At 39.7% G+C, this 24,616-nt stretch overlaps 1 protein-coding gene across 1 annotated transcript; it reads left to right on the top strand.

Moving 5' to 3' along the window:
- Positions 1-271: 271 nt before the first annotated feature.
- Positions 272-24,423, top strand: OC90 (otoconin 90). The gene is made up of 17 exons (XM_068397219.1): positions 272-446; positions 1,006-1,020; positions 2,171-2,266; positions 6,044-6,109; positions 6,304-6,363; positions 6,631-6,805; positions 10,958-11,070; positions 12,440-12,568; positions 14,026-14,067; positions 14,922-14,978; positions 17,265-17,315; positions 17,636-17,692; positions 19,588-19,737; positions 20,103-20,201; positions 21,998-22,172; positions 23,231-23,337; positions 24,113-24,423. The coding sequence occupies exons 1-17, from the start codon at positions 272-274 to the stop codon at positions 24,421-24,423; spliced, it is 1,878 nt and encodes a 625-aa protein (XP_068253320.1).
- The last annotated feature ends 193 nt before the right edge of the window (positions 24,424-24,616 follow it).

Raw genomic sequence — 24,616 nt, 5'->3', positions numbered from 1 at the left:
GTGAGCTCACCAAGATTCATCTCCTTCCTTATATGCACCTTTGGTGAAATAAAAGCCAGTTCTAAAAAAAGAAAGAATAACCAAACAAATCACACAATCCTATATTTTGCTACACTGCAGCAATATGATGCTACTATGAACCCAAAGTACATCATCAAGCCATTAATATTTCCAAAAAAAGAAGATAATTTGCACTACAGCTGGTGCACATTGATGTTTTGGCCACCGGTGTACACCACTAGTCACTGGCCTGTAACTAGACTTTGCGCCGATGACCACCACCCTCTGGGCCCCATCATTCAGCCAGTTTTCAACCCACCTCACTGGGCTCATCCAGCGCATATATCAACAGCTTCTCTATGAGGACTTTATGGGAGATGGTGTCAAAGGCCTTTCTGAAGACAAGGTAATTCACAGGGCCTTGGAGGAGCCAGTCTTTTGTTCACGTAAGTATTTTTACAATTCCCAATTTGTCAGACTTCTCACTTCTCCATGCTAAAACTCAGTGGACAGTTTGCCTTTGTTGATGGCATCTTTGAAGAGTATCTGTGTCTGACTCTGGCAGAAAGCACACCTTTCTGATGAGAAGAAGCCATCCCAAGGTTCATTGACTCAACCTTCCCCTGGGTTTCACTCAGCTTTGGAGCCACTGTGGATAGATGAGAGCAGACTTCTCGACCCTGAGGAATGCTAGTGTTTAAAGCTGTATAAATTTTCATTCATCTTTCATCACTGAACACTACCTCTTGCTAAACTATTACAGCCATATTCACATGCCCCAGAGATTTTGCGAGTGATTAATAACAATGAGATGATTGTTATTTAATTACAGCCGAGAGTATTAGGGAAAGTTACTATGCGGTGAATGCACCTGCAGAACAGACTTCTCAGTATAGATCCTTTACATGGCTGGAGCTATATTACTAAGATACACTGTAGGCATAATGACTCTAAGGAATCTCATGGAAGAATTAATTAATAAATGTTGAAGTGGGTTTTATAAAGGAAGTGATCACATGGGTGAGATATATATCCAAGTGGGTATAAATAGCTTAGTACTGACTTTGTTGAAATCCATTTGTCCTCCATCCAACTGCTTTCGAATAATATCCCTCAAGGTAAGCCTTTCTAGATATACTCTATAATACAGCAATTAGGAAGAAAACAATGTAGAATAAGCTATTTGGGGCTGTGGAGTTGTAGACTTAAGTGTAGGTAAGAGATTTGGGATAGTAGAATATAAATATTTAGAGCTGTTAGATTTATAACCTCACTTCCTGATGAAATATTACAAGATTTTTCACAGAAATTAATGCAATATTTGACCTTAGGGGAGCAGATAAATAACAGTAGACACATATTTGAAAACTGATAAATAAAGGTTCATTTATTTGGCTGCAAAAAACTCCATGCTTGACTTACTTAGAAAATAATTCCTAATTTAGAGTGATTGTAGTTCAAAATCAATCCATTATCTGTAATTTAATGAATACTAGGCAAGTCTTTTAGCTTCAGAAGAATTCTTCACACACATTTCTGTAAGGACAAGCACACCCAGAACTTGAAGATCTCCAGACAACATAGTGTTTATCATTAGAAAAATATATGATACATTAGATCTGTCTCAACACAGATTAGAGTAAATGTTTGATTACAAAGTGGGAGAGATTTTTGTGATGTGAAGCAAACTAATATAATGGATTGCAGATTAACTGGGTTAAATAGAAGTAATCCCAGCATGTCTCTTCATTTACACAGTGTTTCACAATAGCTGCATTTAAACATAATGTGAAGAATTGTTTAAACATCCTGTTAGATCATGTAAGATGTGAAAACTGATTACAAAACAAAAGAAACTTCAAGTACAACATTTTATTGCTAAACGGACTTTCCCTGTCTATGGCACTTTGGCAGAGCCTGTTCACTCACCTAAAGCAATACTAAAATAAATATTATTAGTCAGGTTTATAGAGGACATTAGTAAAATTTAAAGGGTACATAAGGCTCATCATTGCTGTAATATGTGCATTTACTATGATACAGGTAAAAACTCAATTGCATCAAGCAGAAATATGGCCAGGATACAAAAGAATGATTTTCTAAGCTGATGTCTTTCCACTCCCAGATTCAAGAGATAACATTCTGCCTATTATTTTACTTAACTCACCAGGCACACCAGTCTGCTGTGTGACTTTTTCTTGTCTTTGGATTAAACAAAAAATGATTGTAATTCTGCTGGTGTCTATGTCAATGGTGTTCTACAGTGGTAAGTGGCAATGTATTTTTATGATTATTTGACATTTATGCACAAAAACTATTTTAAGTGTACGCATTTGGAAACAATCCTTTAGAAGCACTCCTGCTGTCCCCTCAAACCTAGTTGTTCAACAGCCAAATGCACTTAAATAAGTTTATCTATGGAGTACTTATAAAATATATTTTTCTTGGGACTTGTAGTGAAGCAAGCAATGTTTAGTGGGCTTAAAAATATAACCAAAAAATTCCAATTTCACTTCTGCTAGCATTCGGTCATTATTTAAGTCCTTTAGACTCCCAAAAAGTTACAAGTTACATATAAAGAGATTCTACTCATTAAATACACATGTATTGTCTAAATTCCCCAAACCATTCAGTGCATCCTGAAATAGAACTCACGTTCAGCTAAAGCTCCTCCTTCAAATTTTACTATGAATAGGGTTTTTTTTTCATATAACTGTTTAGATTTTATTGTCATGGGTGAATGAGCTTCCCAGTGACAGGGGTGGGCAAACATTTCAAATTTCTTCAGTCCCTGCACTGTGTAGGAATGTCATTAAGGGCAGTGGTGTGCAGGTGAAGAGAAGGACTTTTAGAAGGTCTAACACCATTTCTGGTTGCTCCATGGGTTTATTTCTAAAGGGAAAAGAAAGCTCAGCACCTTGGCATAGACAAAACCCTGCGCTGACCTACTTCAACTTCACCAGTTGCCTCTCTTCTAAGGGTTTGTGTGCATTAGAAGTCAGTAAAGAAACAGGTCTAACACAAAACACATGGGCTAAAATATATTGATGAAGCTGAACCTTAAGACTCCTAATATACAAATAAAAATCAGTAAGAATATTAGCATTTCTCACTGCAGTGACAGAGAATGCCAAAATACTTACAACGTCTATTCATAAAATATAAAAGGGCATTTAGTCCCCAGATGTAAAGGGGGCTATATATATTAATAATATCTAGTGCATTCAGAAAAATCTGGACACTCAGAAATTTTTCTGATATAATGTTTGAAAGAGATTTCCCCCCAAACCTCCAAAGACGGTGCCCCAGTTTTCAGATTCTTTTACCCCGGCTAAGCACAATCTGAGCACAAAGATGTAAATTGTTACTGGTTTTAGGTTTGGATAGGATTATTGGTTTATATTTATGTGGGGTCTAATCCGCTGATCTCTGCTTTGAGACAGAAGCAAATATCTGTGCATGAACTAGCATCTTTGTGAGGAGCTAATGTGATTTACCTTGAATAAATTAAATAGGTTGGGTTTGCTGCACCCTGACTTTTCCCGGCACAGTCAAGGTTTCTGCTTCATGAGGATTATAATGACTGCATCCGTGACCTATATTATGACATTTTAATTAGCCATGATTGCAAAAAACAACTGGAGATAACAGTTGGACTCAATGATCTTAAAGGTCCTTTCCAACCAAAATGATTCTATGATTCTATGATGTTTTTTTGATGGGCTTTTTTCAGATAACACTTCAGGAAAGTGTTGTCAGAGTAGTAACATCACAGACACAGTCCAGAAACATTTTTACATGTATCTGAACGTTGAAAAAAATTCTGTGGATAAAGTATACAACTGGAAAGCCCAAGAGCTGATGTATCATACAAGTCTCCTCAGGACATGTGCCAAGTCTTTTAGCAGGTTTTAGAGAAAGGTGAGAGAAGTTGTCCTCCCTGGGGTCTTCTGAGGGATTGATTAAAGGATTGTTTTTTGTAGTGCAGCCTTTCACTGGCTATATAGGGAATGATGTAGGACCAATAGCCTCAAAAGACATGACAGCAAAAGAAGAGAATAATTCATCCAGAAAGTATTTTTTCATTGTCCCTCGCCCCACAATTTAAACAAAATTAAGCAATCTTGTTAGCAAACATTGGTTCATTGATCTTGACTTAGTGACGTTTAGAAATACTGTTCTTCATAGCGAAAGGATTAGAAGAGTCAAAGCTTTACCAAGCTGCTGACCCTGTGGTAGAGATTTTTCTTCCGGGAAGCTTGAAATATTTATGTGTTAATTGGGTGTGTGCAAATTAAGTTTGCTGAGAAGAACTAAGTGCAAGTAAACGATGCTGGAGCAATCACAGCTTCCAGCAGTTCTGTAACATGGCTTTATCAATTCTCTCCTCTGTCTCATTTCAACTCAATGGGATTTTCATGTTTTCCAAAATTTTGCTGAAAGGACTAAATGATCAATGGCTAGTCATCAACAGACACTGAGTTTCAGCCGTGGTGTTATGCAGTGTGTCAAAACCTGGCTCTAGATGCACTTGATGGAACATGGCTTGGGGGAAGGACGTTTGTCATTGCAGGGGAAATACAGGCTTTAAGCCAGAAAATAAGGGGCATTTTTTCTTTACCAAGCATGTGTACAAATATATAGCATTCAATGCTATTTATTTTGCAAGGCACACCACTATTTCACTTGAATCTCAATTCCTCATCAATGTCAAGCTTCCAACAGACTTGTTCCAGTTCTGTGACAAGGCCAGCCTTTATTGGGAGACCTTTTCTGGTTTGTGGAAACCAGTCTGTTCCCCTTGGACCAGCTGCAATGAAGGACACTTCTGATGGATTGCTGTTCATCTAAAAGCTCTTTGTCATGACCAAGACTTTCAGGAAAAGAATAATATAAAAAGAAGCACCTGTTCCTACCTCCTTCAATCCCATATCCATACTCTGCCACTAAACTTGAGAAATGAATTGCTGGAGGCATATAACTGTTACCATCAACATCTTGTTCACTCCACAAAAGTTGCAGACATCCTGAGAAAGCCCTTTTATATGATCTAAAAAAAAAAAAAAAAGTCTTATTTTTTCCTAATCCTTTGCTAAACATAGAGTTAAGGCTTATACTTAAAAAACCCACTACTCTGCTTTACTCTCTTACACCTACATTTATTGCAGGAAAATGCAACAGATTAGCAAGATAACTGTCAACTCTTTCCCAGAATTTTTCGTAGAGACACTAGACAGCTTTCTGAATGCCAGTTATTCTGAGACATAAGCTATGCCATTAATTTAACATTACTTTTTTTCTTCAGTTTTTAGATCCTTGAGCCAATAAATACCTTTGACATATTTTCCTTTTTTTTAAAAAAAAGTCAGTTTTAAATAAATACAAAGTAATACATTCTCTCCTAAAACTGAGCAGAAGATAAGAAGAAGGGAAAAAAATGGGAAGGGAGAGAACAAGTATTAGATTTCACCCTAATTCAGGACATGGCAAACAGAAAGAAATAAAAGTGTGGAAAACATACTATAGCTTCTTCAAAAGGAAAAAGAGATAATTAACTTACGAAAGAAATAGTGATAGGAAGAGAGGCACTAAGTCAATAGGCAATCAGGACTCAGAAAAATCAAATCTCTTGACTTCAAATAAGTGAGGAGCATAGGACTACAGAGTAGAAACATTTGGGATAATGAAAGTAATTGGGCAACTAAACCAATTTTATACAGTTCTACTGATTTAACCCCATAAGTGCTACTGTTCAGAAGAGCACAGAAATACAAGGGTTAGCACAACCTCGCTGGCAATACCTCAGTTTAACAGAGGACTGATTTTTAAGATGAAGTCAATGTGACTTACGAGTATGCTTCTGGGGTTTCCTGGGTGCAGATGGAGCTAAGCGTTTCATGACTTTGATAAATCAGCTTGCTAGTGAAGGAAAGTATCCAAAATGCCTGTAGTGTATGTGTCATAATGAAGTATATGTTGTTGGTTTGGTGGTGTTTTTTTTATTTTTAAATCTTTTTCTTCTCATATTTGTTTGCTGAGGTAGGTGGCCAAGAATTGGAGCCGCCAGCATTCCTGCCAGAGCTTCTTAACACACCTGAAAGAATCTTGAGTAAGAATGGTTTAAGCTTTGCTTTCTACAATATTGCATGGCAGTGGGGAATCACTCATACTCCAGAAGCATTGCAGGCAACTGTGCTGTTAGCAAATAGCTATTGACTCATCTCAAAATGGTTTAACAACTGTCTGAGGACAATTCTTGTCATTTACTTTTTTAAAGTGTGGTTTGTTTATTTTTTTATTTAGACAATGCCACATTCTTCAATGGAGTCTTTCAAAATGTGGAAAGTGTTGCACTATTTTTTGGTAAGTATGTATTCCAGTTGTACTCGAGCACTGAATAGAAATCCCGAGGAGTTTGCTTTTATATATACTGAAAAGGAACAGGGATTTCTGAGGCTGTAGATTTCCCCAGACTATTGTAATACTAAATACTGCTGAGTATCAAGCATTGGTCAATGCCCTGTGTTACTGTCTTGTTTAGGCTCAGCATTCATGTGAACGTCACTCATGTGTGACCCACACGTGGCTCACCTCCATTTACCATGCATTTTGTGGCTGTTCTCTTTCCAGACTGCCTGGGTTCTCACTTCACCTGGTTACAGTCCATCTTCACTAACTTCCCTGCCCTGCTCAACTTTGTGAACAAAATGCAGTGTGTTACTGGTTTTTGTCCCAGGGATTTTGAAGACTATGGTTGCTCTTGCCGGTTTGAGATGGAAGGGCTCCCTGTGGATGAAGCTGATGAGTAAGTCTTACCTATGAGATGTTCTCTTGTGCCCTGACTGGCTGTCAGTGACCTCAAGCTCTGATGACCCAAAGCATAATGCTTGCCTAAATGATTTAAGCACAGTTGTGAAAAAATAGAAGATTTATTCAGAGGGCAAGTCAGTCCGAAACCATCCAGCTCTGTTTAATCTAGTCATCACTCACTTGCAACCTAAATATCTGATATGACCTACAAAAGATAACTCTGGTTTATCAGCCCTGTCCCTTGTTGTTCCTACCTGCTGGTGAGCGCTATCTTTTTGCTAGGCCAACACCCCGTACCACTTGCCTTACAGCATGTCTTAGAAAGAGATGAAGTCGAGGTGGTCATAATCTACAGCATGTGATGATCCACTCGCTTCTTTTTTCTCATAGCTCAAAGTGTCTATTTCCCCACACTTTGATGTGGAGAAATACTCCCACCCTACAGATAAAAGCAAGGTCCCCAACACCTGCATATAATTCCACCAGTGCAACTCTGGTGGCACAGCTGGTTTAAATTGGTTGCAAAGAGTGGCCAACAACGTAGTAGAATAAGTAAATGCCATACCCATCTCCTTGATGTATCTTACCCAGAGGTCTCTAAATTCTGAACAGATCTTTGTGAATAAAAACCTCATTCATTTATCTGTACTGGGGAATTCTGTCTCACACTAACATTGGTGCCAAAAACTGGATGGCCTGTTAATAAGGTGGGTGGGAGAGCATTAATCTGAGCAGTTTAGTGGGTTTACAATCTTACCATAACTGTTGGAATTGAGAGCTGCGTAATACACCAGCAATGTAAGCTCATAGTGGACTATAATAGGACAAGGGGTAATGGTTTTAAACTGTCAGAGGGTAGATTTAGAGTAGATATTAGGAAGAAATTCTTGACTGTGAGGGTGGTGAGGCACTGGAACAGGTTGCCCAGAGAAGGTGTGGATGCTCCCTCCCTGGAAATGTTAAAGGTCAGGTTGGATGAGGCCTTGAGCAACTTGATCTAGTGGAAGGTGTCCCTGCCCGTGGCAGGGGCGGTTGGAACTAGATGATCTTTAAGGTCCCTTCCAACCCAAACCATTCTATGATTCTATGATAATGAAACTGTTGGCATCTGAGGGGGATTTAAGCATCAACAGAATCAGGCTACAGCTAAGTATGACTTCAGATGATAGTTAGGAGGTTAAGTAGATCTTTCCCTGAATACCTGTGTACATGCAGAGGTTGTAAGACACTGGAGTATCTAGGCATGGAGAAGAACAGTATAGCTTAATGGCTCTTCCCAGTACCATGCAGCAGGAACAAAACCATCCGAACTCCACTCTGTGCTTTGGAGGGATACTGCCCTAGACCCTGCCTGGGCTAGTGAGAAAAAAATATAATCTCAGGACAGGACAATCAAATGGTTGTTCACTTATGCCAGCAGAAGGTGTGAAAAGAAATTCAAAGAGAATCAAGATCCATCCGTGTGCAAATAGAAAAAAGTTTTTTCCAACAATGTAATGTAATGTACTAATTCCCTGTGGGAAAACAGCAATGGCTCAGAAAGGGCTAATGCCTGTAGCTAGATGGAAGTTAATCCATCCACTTTCCAGCATGGGATGGCTGGGAAAATGAAGATCTAACCCTGCTACTGGAAAAAAAAGCAGTGGGACTTCTTATGAAAGGTTTTCTGAACAATTGTGATGACATGCTGAAATGAGAGCTTGAGTGAGTTCAATGGATTGATACCTGAAGAGCTGAGCACCTTGGCTTTCGCTTCACTCAGCTTTATTTTAATGAAGAGCAGCATAAATACAGAAACAGCAGAATAATCTGTCAGCAGTTTTGTCCTGAGAAATGTCCACAGAGTCATTTGTGTTCACAAATTGGTTAGCAGTCCTGCAGTGAGGTTTCCTTAGCAGCATGGCAACCCCACTGCAGTCTTCAGCAAATGGGGACTGATTATTGTTTTGCCACTGACACAGATATGCCCTTGGTTCAAGAGAGCTTCCAAACAGGTGGTTGCTACGTGTCTTTCTCAGATACAGTTCCCACAGTGTTGCAATTTTTTCACTAACTTAATTTCTTAGAAACTACTTTTACAAACCTTGGATTTTGTCACTGCCATTTCTGTTCCACAAAAAAGGGCTGAATATCTCACTGTAGGTTTTTTAAGGCATTGGAAAATGTTTGTGCCGATAAGCCCAACCTTTTCCCGTTTCCCAGAGTAGCTAATTGTCATATCTAAATTAGGAGCCTAGTCTACCTCCATAGTCCGTGGGGAAAGAGAAGCATGCCCAAAGGACAATCCATGTCTTACAATCCCCTGATTGCAAAGGGAAAACAAGTAAATATTCTGATTAAGTGTTGCATTAGCTGTTGATGTAATTGTGATGCTCTAAACAAACAAGAACTGCAGGGAGTTTGTATTAGACTAATTAGGCAGTTAGAGGAGCTTTCAGGTGCTGACACCTCACTAGACCTCAGGCAGAGACAGGAATGGGTCTTGAGACATTTCATCAGTTATATGTTTAAAACCCTGTTCCTGATGGAGCTTACAAACTTCAGCCTCACATCTGAAACAAGGCACAGTAGCGTTTGTGGGGCAGAGGAACCATCAAGGCCTCTCTGCTGAACGCTATTTGCCCTCACCTTTGTTCAATACATCCTGCAGACCCCTAGACCAGGTTACAGCAGGGAGCGAATCCACTAACAGGCGGCAGAGACACTGGAGTGCAAGAAACTGTGCTTTGACGCTTCATCAGCTGGGATAGCACTATTCACCAGCTCTGATCCGCTGCTGGCAACCTGAGCAAACCTCATCACTGATGTCTTTCACCAAGACAAAAGTCTGATTGCGGTTAAGACATGGACTGCTTCCCTGGTTGTGAGGACATATTACATTTTGTAATAACTATTTATTAATGTAGTAAGTGATTAAATATTAAATGCCTCCTAAATATAGGAACTGAGAAAGTGAATGCATAGCCTAGAAGGGAGCCTGCAAGGGGAAGATCTTTGGTCCCTGCTCTGATCAGTGCAGGACTGCTTCTGTCCATCAGTGAGTTCAGTGCACATGCAGAGCTGTGAGGTGTAATAACACGCTCACTGTGTCTTTAACAAAAATCCCACGAGCTTAATTGAAGTTAACTCCTTACATCATGATCACAAGTTATCCCTTCCTGGCAGCAGATGCTGGTTTTGATTGTTAATGTTTTCTTTGCATTCAGCATGGTCAAGACCAAGGCAATTCAATACCAGACCCATGTTCTGAGTCCATTTCTCTGAGATGAGGATATTTCAATCTAAATTAAGCCCCTGCTTAATTCATGTAACAATCTTATATGGGGTAAATAATGACTACGTGTTTTAGTGGTGTTTCATTTATAGTTGACGTCAGTGCACGCATATGTTGCTATACTATAGAAGTAGATGGCTTGCCTGTTCAAAAACAGCTGAACAGAAGAGAGGACTGATGAAAAGCTTGTTGTTTTAGTTGACTTTCCACTGCCGTTCACAGCTAAGTGGTCCTGCAGGCATTTGGAATTTGCATAACAGCAGGGGTGTAGGAAAACCAACGATTCTAACTGCCTTTGTTGTGTGGTGGTAGGAGAAAGCTGCTTTACTCCAGTGTGAGAAGAATATTTCATGGCCCCTTCCCGTGGTTAAATGGTGCATTTTAATTCTGATTGTTGCATAGAAGAGAAAGTACAAGAAACAGCGGGTAACACTGCACGTATTTATATAGACTCAGTGAGACACAGGGATTCATAAGGCGTTGCAGAGGCCTTAACACTCCGTGAGTGCCAGGTTCTGTGCGGTTCTCCAAATCTGCAGTGAAAAAGGTTGTGGCAGGGCTGGAGCCAAGACCTCTAGAGCTGAGCTGTAAGAACTCAGGCACCGCAGAAGGAGAGAAATGCAAGTGTGGTGTCCCACAGCGTAAAAACCTGCTCCTGACACCGAGGTTTGCATCCAGCTGTACTTCTCTCACTAGACTGACTCAGGGAAAAGCAGTACTCAGCCTTTCTTGTCTGTAGGGACCACACTGAGGACCTCTTTTTTCTCTTTTGGCATCTTCTGCATTCTTGTATAAGAGTGACACAAAAACATTTCAGTCTGTTCTTGAACAGAAACTAAATTGTCTGAGCTTTGTGTTATTTCATTTTTTAAGCTGCTGTTTCCAGCACCGCAAATGCTACGAGGAAGCAATGGAGATGGAGTGCACATGGGATCCATCAAAGGTTTCTACAGACGTCAGCTGCTCTACTGAAAACCTGACCTGTGGTAAGATTAACCTGTCGCAAGAGAGTAACACTGTAGCCTTACCATGACTGAGAGGTTTGTTCTGGTCTGTCTACCAAAAGTCATGTATAAATGAAGCAGAAACAACCTCCACATGTGGATTTTTAAGGGCTTAAGTGTTCTGCTCAGGGCTGAATGGAAATAGGAATACACAGAGGCATCAAAGCCCAACTAGGCATGAAAATTGAAGTCCAATAACTAGAAACTTGCCAGGGGTCCTCTATTAGGCAGCCTTTTGCTGAGGTTTCCCTGAATTTGCAGGGCCACTAAGCATTGCTTGAGATCTCTCCACACATCAGAAACGCAGCTGATGCTGGGGAAAGACCTGAAAAACAGTCCCCTTCTGAAGCTTCAAGAACTGATTTTTATATACTTTGAGGGATCAAATTCTTTGTTCACAGGGTCGTATATACTCCTCAGATACAACAGTATCACCAATGAGGGCAGAGACCTCCATGCAATACTAATACAATCCTGGAAAGTGTGGAGTGGGGCTCTTTAATGCCTAATCAATTTTAATATAGTTTTTCAGCAAGTATTGACTCTCAGAAAAGACTATATGCTAGAATATGATTTGAGGATACCAGCAAAGAGGTGCAGAATCCCCAAACCAACACCCTTACGGCTTGTTTAAGCAACAATCTGATCCAATTTCCTTTCCTTGTTACAAGTTAAAACAATTTTTGTTATTTAGGCCTCTCTATAAAGATCCAAGTGCATTTAAACATGAATAGTGCTTTTTTAGCTCTTTCTATACTTAATAATCAGAAAATATTTTGTTCTAACTAAAAATAAAAAAGGAAGAAAAAAAATAGTCCCCATCAAAAATGTGAAACATAAGCGTGACAGCTCCAAAAGGTCAATGTGTTTCTTTGAAACCCTGAAATGTAGAAGGTTTTGAAGTGGGAAAATAGTATTTTCTGGGAAACTGTTTCATACCCTTTATAAGGAGCAAAACACATCTTACATGAAAGGCTTGGTTTGTGGACTATGACTTTTTGAGGCTAGCAGGAATATTTTAATGAAGTCTGTGAAATGCCAAACTCAGTATCAGCTGGGTTAAGTTTTCCATGGAAAAACTAGAGGTAGCAAAGCACTACTCTGTAGTCCTCACTACTCTGAAAAACGAACCAGCACAGGCAAGAAGTCTGTTGCCAGCCGTGCTACATTGGATGGCGTTTCAAAAACAAACTGTGTTGGACTAGGAAACTTGACTGTGTTTAACGTGAAGCAGCACAGTACAAATAGGTTTGCACTAATGGATAGAGACACAAACCTTGCAGGGAGGAAAAAGGAAGAGGTGGAAAAGATATTTCAGTAATCCTTGTTTGGATTTTTATTTAATTTCCAGACTCTGGGGATCCCTGTGAACAGTTCCTCTGCAACTGTGACAAAGATGCCATTGAATGCTTTGTGAATGCACATATTAACTCTTCCCTGAATGGGCTGGATGTCTCCTCCTGTCCATCTCTGGTTACAGGTAATAATAAGGATCTGATCGACTGCCTTCTCCTGACAGTTTTTCTGTTGGCATCAAATTTGACCCAACAAGAATAAAGCAGAGCTGGGTGTTTTCCATTTACTGCTACTTAAGTGAATACCAAGAGAGAGGAAGGTGGACTAATGGCCATCCTGGAGCAAATCCAGGAGAGGTTACTGAGCTGGTGAGGGGGCTGGAGCATATGGTGAAAGAGGAGGAGGCTCAGGGGAGATCTTTTTGCTGTCCTCAATACCTAGTGGGGTGGCTAGAGAAGATGGAGCCAGACTCTTCCTGGAAGTGCACAGGGACAGGACAAGAGGCAAGAGACACAACTGCAACAGGGGAATTCCAGTTAGATATGAAGAAATTTTTTTTCAGGAGGCTCCTGCCAACCCTGTGAGGCTCTTGCCAACCTGAATGAATGGGTGATACTTGGGGTGACTAGTGACCCTCTGAGTTCACTAGCAGGAATGCCAAACTGAAAATATTGCTAGCTCAAATCTCCCCTTCAATCATGCAAAAACTAGCTGGAAAGGCAAAAATAGACCCACTCTGCTTTGTTACTTGGTTTCCATCTTGGAAGGAAAAATCCTCTTTAAAGATGAAGGGGATATTTATCTCCATTGTCATACACTGATCTTTGCTCTGTAGCTGAAATTACAGCCTTGTAAGACTGAATACCTGTCCTGTGGGAAAAGGGCTGGATTAAAAACTTAATTAACATGGATTGCAATCAGAGAATGGCAGGGGGAGGACCTTTGAACTCCCAAGCTGAGACAGACATGAAAAAGCAATGCCAGTTTTTCTAATCCTTCTAATCCTTGGCTCATATTCATGCACCCCAGTGCTAAGGACAGATATACGCATCTAAATCATGCTCTGGATGCGTGCATCCCCTCGTGAGGAGGTCAAGGGAGAAGAAAATGCCACAGGAAAGTTTGCATCAAAGCCAGAAAATTGTTTCATGTAAGCCAGTAATCCTTCACTGGGATCAGATGGCTCTCGTAAAGTATGGCAGTTCCAACACATTACAAATAAAGGGGAAATTGTTAGGTGCTAACAGGAAAAATCATGCTGGTTTTACCACTGCTGATAAAGATAGCTCACTGAATACCCCCCACTAATTTTAAGCTCCTGGTTATATTTCTTAATGGAAAAAAAAATTCTTTTAATGAAACATTTTTATTTAGTGTTCACTCATGTTATTATCTTTCTGTGTAGCTGCTCTGTTCAGGCTTTGAGAAAAAAAATAATCCTATCTGACAAATTTCTAAGAAAAGGATTTTGGTCAATTATTTCAGAGAAAAAATGTGAATGAAATGGGGACATATTTGCCTAAACCTTGGCTTTAATAGGAATAAATTCAATGAACTCCTGATTCGTTGTACTATTCTGATTAAACAGTGACAAACCCCCTTCACACACTTTAGTCTGTGAGAGAACTTTCTCCTTTTCAGAAACAACCAGCAAGAGAGAGATGACAACACTTCACGCGGAGGGTATGTCCTTATCTCTGTAATTCTTTGAGTGGAGTATATTAAATCAAGATAAATTTATACTCAGAAAATAACATGAGTATTTTGGAAGCTATGAATTCCTCTCTGAGAAGCAAAGACAAGTTTTAGCAAGATGTTAAAATACAAAAGGAAGAGAAAAAAGCCTGATAAACTAAAGCACCATTTTTTTGTGACAAGCTTTTACACAGGTGCACAGGAAAATTTCAGCCAAATGACTCCTTTTTCTGCGAAGGAATTCAGAAGAAAGCCCTGAATCTCATTTAGAAATTATATAAGAAGAAAAACACTAAAAGCAACTTAAAAGTATTTTTGGATAGATCCTTTTCTATTTGAATGTGCATTTAAGGCCCTGCTTCAACAACGTTCCTAGTCAACTGCCTGGTTTTAAACATTTAACTTTTCTGTTTAAGTGTTTAATTTTAATCTTCATACCTTCACTCTAGGCCATAGATTACCTGCTGAAAATAGAAGTACCTGCTGAAATGGGAATTTAAAGAATGCTGACTGCTAGCCAATTTCTCTTGTCCAGGTTGAAACTCTTGATGATAAAGACTGAGGGGTTTTTTTTTTATTATACTGCATTTTGCTGACTAGAATTTAGTATCAGCACTGAATAAATATTAAGGCAGGATTTTAATACTGTTACTGTAATTATCAATAATTAGGTTTCTATTTGTTATATTTATATCACATAATAACTGAACAAAAAGCACAACAGTAGTAATATTTAGAAATAAGTTCCGTTCTGATGACTCTGATCCCGTTATGCCAAGATCCTGTCTAATAAGCATCCTAAGGCATGACTCTCTGGAGTAAGACTGCTTTTATTTTTGCAGAGTTCCTTCATCATGGGACTGACGAAACACAGGCTGCAACTGCATCCATGGAAGAAGGTTTGCAACTTACAGTGCAAGCAGCACTATTTTTAGCTCCCAAAATCTGAAAGAATAAAATACAAGAATAAGCTGTTCGCTTTCTTTCTGCCCTTCTAAAAGGACTGATATAAAAGTAGATATAATGTTTTAGTGATCTAATTCAAGACTGAATGAGAAGGTGCAATTTTCAATTTGTGTATGCAATGTGCTTAACCAGTGTTTAGAGTAAGTTTCCCAAGGGCTGAGAACGAGCACTCTATGACAAAACCTGTTTTCATCAAAACAGACTGTTTTTTCCCTGGGAACACAGGTTGCAGCAGGTGAGCTGTTTGGCAGAGATGTGCTGCATGGGTGCCAACAGTTGCAACAATTGCATATTTGTTGTCTTTAAAGAGATATTTAATTACACAAGATCAAGCAGTAGCATGACGAAAAATAGATCATGGTTTGTTGCAAACGAGCCAGCAGTTTGGTGGTTTATTTACTTGCAATGTAGAGATCCAGGTTGAAGTCCCTCCCTCTCTGGTGCCTCCTGGGTGAGTTCCTAAACCACAAGACCAAGTGGTTCTTCTGACAATCTTCATTTTTTTTCTGCTACAATCAATGGCTATCTTATTCAGGAATGGATGCTTGCAAAATCTCATTGCTGCGGTATGAGAAAACTATTCTCTTCCTATCTGCATGGTGTGCACTGCAAGACAAAAGGCCATGGACAGAAGTCATCCAAAGCCCTGTGTGGCTCTGGGAGGGCACACCTAGTAAGTGAGGGCCAAGTCATACAGTAGTGAAATAGAGAAGAAGACCAGTCTTGGACCATCCACTGTCCAGTTTAGCTGATGCACTCTTGTAATGTGGCCCCATCCCAAGCAAAGCCATACTGTCATGTACAGAGACCCTGGATCTGCCAAGCACACAAGAAATGGGCACTGGATGGGTGCGACCAAGCCACTGCTCAACTCAGAGAAACTTGGGAGTTATTTTGTGGGAGTGGGGGGAGGCGGAAAGTTGCACTTTTTGGGAACTTAAGAACCTGGTTTCAAGCTGTAGTATGCTCCTCTGTTTCTCAGAGTGAGCCATTGCCTTAAGTGTGAATCTGGAATACTGAAAAACCATATGAATTTTTTTCTTTTTTTTTTTCCTTATTATCTTCTTTTTTTTTCTTTTTAAGAAACAATGCTTCAGACTTTCATAGGGTTTTTTTTTTTTTATTTATAAAAAAGTGCCACATGCATAGGGGTGCCCATCTGAAAAGGCTTTATGCCGAATGTCAGTGCTGGCTGTTCCTTCATACCTCTCCTATATTATCAAGGTAGGTTTTTTACCAGATATTTCTTGTTTTTGCCTAACAACAGCTCTGGTATTTGTTCATGTTTTTCTAGCTGCCTCTGGGAGGCTTGGTAACAGAAAACTGAGAACTCCTGAAGGAGTAAGCGCTCCTGTATTTGCACATCTGCACCAATCTTTTACTTCCTGAAAAAAATGATTACTCGTGTTCTCTAAAGAGCCATAGCCAATCATAAGGCTCAAAATATTGCCCAGGGATAAAAACCTGTATTAGGAATTTCAGAAAGCTGAAAATGTATCACAGATAACATATCTAGTCAGACTTTGGAGGAACTATTCGAAGAACCACTTACCATTTTACTAGCTGTCTCCCCATCTAAGCCCAGAAGAGCTTCACCATTGACAACTGTGGGAACCGCATTAAGCCAAAGCTAAGTACTACTCAAAGTTGTCCAAAGGCAAAGACATTCTTCCTCACATCACAACATCCTAACAGACAAAAGGATGCAGAGATGATTTGGTTTAATAATATGTGTTTATAATTTATCAATATGTAGCTGATGATAAGTGAAAATAAGTTTATCAGGTAAAGAAATAAATTAGAGGTTAGGGAGGTATTTGGGCTGGTAGCTGCCCATCCGCACTTGACTTTCAGCACAAGCAAATACAAGGTGTTCCCGAGACATGTGGCATCCTTCCATGCACAACAGTGCGATTCTAGACCTAATTCTCTTTAGTATATTTGTCTGTCAAATGGCTTTAATACTTAATTTGCTGCTTCAGTCATGCTGCCTCTTTGTCAGTGAAAAGCACATTATCTGAATGCAGCGATGAGATTGCTTTATCAGTATCACACTATCTACAACAATCAATGCACCCCTGAGAAAAACAGTCAAATCTCTATACATGAAATGCCTGGGTCTTCCTGCTTGGCTGAAAAAGCTCTTCTCAGCAGCTTGACTTTTCATGAGTTTGTGCTGGCATCTTGTTTTCTGAGTTCACATTTTCTGTCTTCAACAGTGATTTCTTTTGAGCCCAGTGAGAGGGTCCTGGGGACTTCCAAAGCTAAGGGTAAGAGTCTAATTATACTTTTATTGATTAATCAGGCCCTCCTGACTCCAGGTGAAAATGGATTTTGGTTTATGAAGCTCTGTGGTGTCACAGGCAAAAATCTGCAGCTCAGGATTTCTGGATAATACCTCTAGCTCTTCTGCTGACTTGCACATCCTTCAGCAAACCACTGTGTTTCTCCTAATTACCCCCTTTATGAAACAAGGCTAATAGTGATGTTTGGTTAAGCTTTATGGCATTTTCAGTAAATTCACTCCAGAAATGCATTGCAGAAATACAGCAGGTAGGTCACTACCAGGATGCCTCTGCTTTTTGTACAGTTACCCCAAGGGACCACAGAGGTACAGCTCCTGCTCCCCCCATCCTCTCGAGAAAAGGTCAGTGACTCTCAGCTTTCCGCTTCCTTTGACTGACAGAGCAATACCTCATCTAAAATCATCACAGTTTAAAATCCTTGCATGGTGACGACAGGGCTGCCGGAGAATCAAATTTAGATCAGGGTCAGATAGCAGATACACAAACAATGAAACCAGACTGAGAAGTATTAGCTGTTCGTTGCCTCCAGCCACTCATTTGCACTCCCCATGCAAGTATTTGTGAAAACCTTTTCACATAAGGTTTTTCAATATAATGGCTGGTGCTTTAAATTACATTCATAGCATCTGCTGCCAGAAGGGTTCATTTTGATTTTGCCTTCTCCTTTGTTATATAGAATTTCACGGATGTCTTTCCCAGTCTAAAAACTACTTCAGCTTTTGCAGTTATTGCTTTGAGCGCAGCCATACCAGTAGCTACAGCTAGAAATGGAGCACCTTGGTAGACTAGGAAGTTTTCAGTACCCCCTTTTTTGTAGAAAGGATTGTTCAGGCAGATTGAAATGCACAAGAAAAAAGACAAGGAAAACTGAATATGGAGAGTAGAAAGTGGTCATTTTTTAACCCTGATTACACTGTCTGGACAGTAGCCATGTCTCCCACCCTAATACAGAAATGTGGCATTGCTGTACTAAACACTGGTCAAATGTTCTCCTCTGTTAACCTGAATGTATCAGAAAATCTGTGTGTCGTGTTGCAGGTCTGCATGGCTCCCGGAGGATTATTTGTAATATCTATTCTTAGCTAAGTGCAGAATTTCCCAAACTTCAGTTTTATTTTCTGCATCTAGCAGGAATCGCTTTCATTTCAACACAGGACCACCAAACAAAGTGGTATAAAATGTGCACCTCGCTGAGCTATGAAAACTAGCATGTTGCTATTGATCCCTCTCTGCAACCTTTCATGGGCTTCCTTGAGTTCTTAGCAGTACTTTCATTTTTTTTAATCTATTCTCTTATCCTATGACAGGTTATTTTCAATACATACTAAAAACAGGACTTCAGAGGGACAAATTTAATGAATTTGAGTTTAATCCAATTAATAAGTTCAGCCAAGGAATTCAAAAGAAAGGGCTTTAAAAATGTGGAAGCACATGTTCACTAGTATTTTCAAAGTATTTTGTTTGTGAAATGCCACCTTCTTTGTATTGACATTTAGGAAAAATGAAACCATTTGATTTCCACTTGATAACTGTTTTCATTTACAAGTTAGCTTATATAAAAAAGGTTAAAAAAGAAAGAAAAAAAGTTAAGTAATCCCCAAATTAAACAAAACATTCTTGCTCAACAATAAAGCTTCAGATAATCTAAAAATAAATACCGAATTAATTTTTAGGATAAAGAATCTCCTTAAAATTATGTTTCTGTTCATCCTCAACTTATTTTCCCCTTAATATTTGCTTGTGGATACAATGAATAAAATCCTTCTGTTGCCCAGCTCTGCATCAGTCAAATCATTTCCCACCTTCCCTAATGTTGCTATCAGTTTTGATACCCCCATGTGAATGGACACTTTTTTTTTTAACAATTTACTCCGAAAATGACACCTCACCTTCAATTTATAACTCAGTATGGCTGACTAATCAGTAACCCATATGATTTTCAGCAACTGGCACAGGTCTTTACCTCAGTATGCAACATATAAAATTAAAAAAAAAAATCAGCAGTTATACTGGTCCTATTTAACCAGCATCTTGTTTTCTGAAAGGCAAGAAATGTGAAGAAATGACAAGGGTGGGTACTCTTTGTTTTTCCAGTCTTCATTTTGAATTTTTTTTCTCTAAGACCATCGGTTTACACCAGTTCTGCCTGAGGATATTACTCTGACCTGCTATCTAAAATGAAAATCTTGCTGTTTATTGCTCCATGTCTTCCGCTTTCCTCTTTCTGCTTATTCAGAAGAGGATGGATTTATGGAAGCTGTGGTCCCAGTGGAAGAGATAACCTCCTCCCCAGGCTCCTTCCCAGGAGGTATCAACGCAATACAAGTCAAAATTGTCCCCACTGAGAAGATTCCTGCAGGCATATCTGCAAGGACAAAGCAAAAAGGCAAGTAAAAACTGAATTACACCTATTCTAACTTACAGCACCCCCCTATTCCTGTCCACAGCTGTCTGAGGATTCAGCATTTCTCATAGATATGTAGAATAACACTATTTTCTCCCTAAAACTGGATAGATTACACAGAATACAGGATGCACAACACTGACTGCACTGGAAAGGGCACTTCGCTATCGAACACTGCCCAGGAAAGCTTAACTAACCATTAATGAACAGTCTTCCAACTATGAGTTAAACAAATGTTAGAAGACTGATAACTGATTATGGTTCAGAATATGCACTTTTGGACACATGACTGAAAGAAGAGTTTATTCTACCTTTGCAAGTCTAATCTAGGCATATGTCATCTCCAGAGACAGGCCCTGCAAGTAGTGGCCAGAGCACAGCTTCCTCTGGAATAGCTCTGGAACTGGTGCTGTCTGACAGGGGACCCCATGAACCTGCAGGAAAAGGTAAATTAATTTTTCCCAGTTACATCTAATGAAATAGCTACCTCTATATTAAAAGGTACGTGTATAGTACATATGAAGATTACAGTTATTCTAAACCAGTTAAATAAGCACATATGTATGGGTATTTGTAAGAACAGCAGGAGATTCAGTCATCTGCAAAAGCTTCCAACAGTTTGACCTCTTCCACCAATGTGTTATCATTAACACTTACAAAACCTATTTATGATTAAGGTATAAGTAGATTTTTCGTACAGTACAAGATCTAAAATGAGCTCAGTGAATGCTTCCCCTTGCTTTTGCTTTTAGGCAATAATTCAATCACATCTTTGGGTTACTTGATGGTACAGGCAGAATCGATAAAAGGAACTTCCCCTGCTCCTCACTGTGACCTCTTGAGAAAGTCTTGCCGGAGTCGGCCTTTTTCTCACCATTTCTGATTCTGTTCCAACTCCTGCCCAGAGTTCACAGAGATCCCAAGACATTTCAGACCTGTCACTGCTGCAAATCCACACTCACGGACTGTCCCATCCATCTTGTTAGGCTTCCCAACGGAGAGAAGAGGTCCCAGAACTGGAACAGAGCAGACATGAAGAATCAACTCACCCTTCCATCAAATTGGAAACTTTGATAGGATATATCAGCTTTTAAAGAGTGCACGTCAGTGTGTGAACCTGGGGTTCATTCTTGGTGAATTAACATGAGTGAGCAAAGACCCAAGCAGGCACATAGACAGGAATTTCCTACTGGGAGAAGAAATCCAGGGCTGTCCCTTGAAGAAGCAGGGAGAGTCAGGCTAGAGCTGCAGAAGGGAAGATGAGATTACTCATGGGAGCAAGAAGGATGCACAGGGAACAGCAACCTGCCCTCTCCCTCAGTCCAATCCCTTCAAGTCTTTTCCCTGGCAAAGTCACAGAAAAGGCCTCTTTGACATTGTTCCTGACATGGAACACACTCTTCTCTCAAACCTTAGGGATAATTCCCACAATATCAGTTCTTCCTGAGTGGGTGAAGCCACAGAGGCATTAGAGTTGGGGCACAGAGATGCCAAGACCTCAGCAGCACAGTAAGATTGCTCCTGAATTTTGGATAGAGGTATCATAGCTCTAATAGAGTTGCAGTTAAAAAGTGTGAATGTGATAATCCAAGGTGGTTTTCCCTGGTTTGTAAGATCAGGAAACAATTATCTTTGAAGTGAAAATCCAGAATCTTTCCTTTGGGAAAGCAACACTATTACTGATTGCTCTGTGACAGTAGCCAAGCTCTATTGGGACAACTTTTGTAAGCATATCATGAAGGAATCATGCACGTTTTAGTCCTAGTACACCTTCAATGCAAGGTGGAAGTATTTCAAATGAAAGAAAAAGTTATTGTTTCCTCCAGCACAACATAGTCATTGCCCAGCTATCACCGTGCAAGCACAAGAGGTTAGGACTCTATTTTCTGAATTAGCCAAGAGAGAAGCTACTGAATACTCAGCTAGGTTTGAATATTCTAGAAGAAAAATTTAACTACGAAGGATTATGGAGGATTGCAAAGTACTCTCATTGCAATCCAATTTGACTTGTAATTTACATCTTCATAGGGATCTCTTTCCCCTTTAAATATTTCCCCCCCACTTCTGCTGTCTTGCTCAGTAGTATTCTAAGAGCTATAGTTCATGGACTGGAGAAATAATTTAGAAATAGTAAAATGTTGTCTTTAAAAGTTTCTGATAGCTTTGAAAACACTTCCTTCATCACAAGAGAGCCCCCACCAGTGCAAACATGACGTGTCAAATAACTTCTTTTGCTTTATAGTATGCGAGCGATTAATCTTTCTGCAAGAGAGAGGAAATGGAAGAGTGAAGAGGGAGCTTCCCCAGCTAGGAGAAATGCTGTTCTGTTTAACTGAGCGATGCCCAGAGGAATTTGAGTCTTACGGTTGCTACTGTGGCCAAGAAGGAAGAGGTTATCCTACTGATGAACTGGACAGGTATGGGCTCTTCTATAATCTGCCATTAACTATGGGTATTATTGGGGTGCCTACGGACCAGCAAAGATCAGTATACCTTTTGTTGGGCCTTGTGTAGCTACGTACCAGTAGTCGGACCACATTTTGAAAAGAAAAAAAAATCCACTTAAACACCTAAAGCATTAAATAATGTCACTAGGACACATTCTATTGCATCAATGTTTTGGAGAGGACTTACTAATTCAATTAAAATAAGAAAGGAGAACGATGGGAGGTAAGTAGAGCAGAAGGAAGAGTATATCAAAAGAGATGAGGATAAGGGTTGCTGTGAAACTTGGCTAAGAGATGCTCTGGAAAGTGATTTATGAACAGAAGAGTTAACATGCATCTGTGCCTCACTGTCCTTCAGAAGAGAGTACAGCTCAAGAAAGACCTTCCACAGCCAACTGTGTGCGGTCATGGTACAACTGACAAAGAGCAGTAATTCTAGAGTAATGAAGAGAATTCAACCAAAGTAATCTCATTTAAGAGTGTTGCATTTACAACTGACAATCTCTCCCTGTGTGGAAGTTCATAATAGTTGTGGCCACATCAGGTCTAAGTATAGCACTTAGTATACAGCACACACAATTTTCCTACACTTGCACACAAACAAGACTGCCTATGGATGATTAAGTAGACTACATGAAGGCTAGTCAAGGCTCTGGCTATCATGATGCAGTTTTCAGATTTTCACACAACAACATTTGAACACTTGAAGACACTTCTCATAGAGGATTAGGTCACAGTTACAATTGTAATTGTATGTCTTAAAATTAAAACAAATGCCACCAAAAAACTACAGCACTGTTAAGCAAATGATACCAAAGGAATTAGGAAGGAAGTCGTGAAAGTAGGAACAGGTATAGAAGGAGAGTAGGAACAGTTTTGTTTTTTCTTCTTCTTCCTTAGATTTTTCCATGATATGAAAAATAAATTTTGCTGTTTTAATGGGCATTGAAAATAAATAGAGAAAATAATTGCAAGTACTCTGTGATGCAGGAAGAGTATTTTTCTGTTACATCTACTGTCCATTTTAGGTGCTGCTTCTCTCATCACTGTTGTATGGAACAAGTTAAGAAGCTTGGATGTCATGCAGAAAGAAGTTTAAGATCTGAAGTTGTATGTTTTGATCATAAGCCAAAATGTAAGTTTGGGTTAGAGGAAATTTCTTCTGTCCTGATGACAGTGTATCAAAGCATTACAGACTGACTGCCAGCATGCCTGTGAGCTGCTAGAGCTGAACATGGAGACAGAAAAATTTGGCTTACCAAATGTTAGCAATGCTTAACTATAAAACTGAGCTTTTCTCCTAGTTAAGATAAAGGTTATTGCACCACTGTGCACTGTGTATGATGTCACCAGGTCAGGCTGAGAAAATTACATTCAGATATTTTATGATCGGAGACAGAAGTCAGCTGCTGATGTCTTTATATTCACATTTTCAACTAAAGCCAGTCAGACTTTCAGCTGCCCAGCACCTTGGTATCAGGCTTATTCAGAATCACAGAATTGTTTTGGTTGGAAAGGACCTTTAAGATCATCGAGTCCAACCATTAACCTAACACTGCCAAGTCAACCACTAAACAATATCCCTAAGCACCACGTCTACTCATCTTTTAAATACCTCCAGGGATGGTGACTCCACCACTGCCCTGGGCAGCCTGTTCCAATGCTTGACAACCCTTTCCGTGAATAAATTTTTCCTAATACCCAATCTAAAACTCCACTGGCACAACTTGAGGCCGTTTCCTCTTGTCTTATCACTTGTTACCTGGGAGAAGAGACTTTTGTGATTATTTAGATGATTAAAGGTGAATTTGAAGACTAAAATTCAAGGCATGAATTTTAGTCCCATGGCAAATTACACATTGACTGATTGTAACTGCTTTCAAGTATTAATTCTGAAACTTCTTTTTAAGGTATTGGTTGGAGCATGTGTGAGAAACTACTATGTGCTTGCGATAAGACAGCAGCCGAGTGCATGGCTTCTGCTGCCTTCAATGAAAGCCTTAAGTTTCCACACAGGCAAGAGTGCCAAGAGGACAAAGTCTTATGTCAAAGAGACCCGTATGAAAAGCCTTTGATTGGCACAGAAATAGGCACTGGGATTTCCAGCTCCGAGGAGAGCAGTGAGGAGGAAGGTCCACTGCGGAGCGTACTAAGAAGATCAAAGAGAGAAACACACCATCCCCTTGGAAACTCCGGAACTGTGCAACATGAAGGCAGATAACCAACCACCACCACGCGCTTGAGAAACGGCACAGAGACTTTCGCAGTCAGCCATTGCGTACCTTACTCTTTCTCATCACTCTACAGCCTGCTTTACACTTTCTAGCACACAAATGATATAATCATACACTAGGTATTAAATGTTAGGCTGTATAACTCCTTACCATAGTGAAGTCAGCACTATGGACCATTTA

The sequence above is a fragment of the Nyctibius grandis genome, chromosome 3, assembly GCF_013368605.1.
Source record: "Nyctibius grandis isolate bNycGra1 chromosome 3, bNycGra1.pri, whole genome shotgun sequence".
Taxonomy (NCBI): domain Eukaryota; kingdom Metazoa; phylum Chordata; class Aves; order Nyctibiiformes; family Nyctibiidae; genus Nyctibius; species Nyctibius grandis.
Note: the sequence above shows the minus strand (reverse complement) of the source record. Positions and strands in the feature narration are given on the sequence as shown.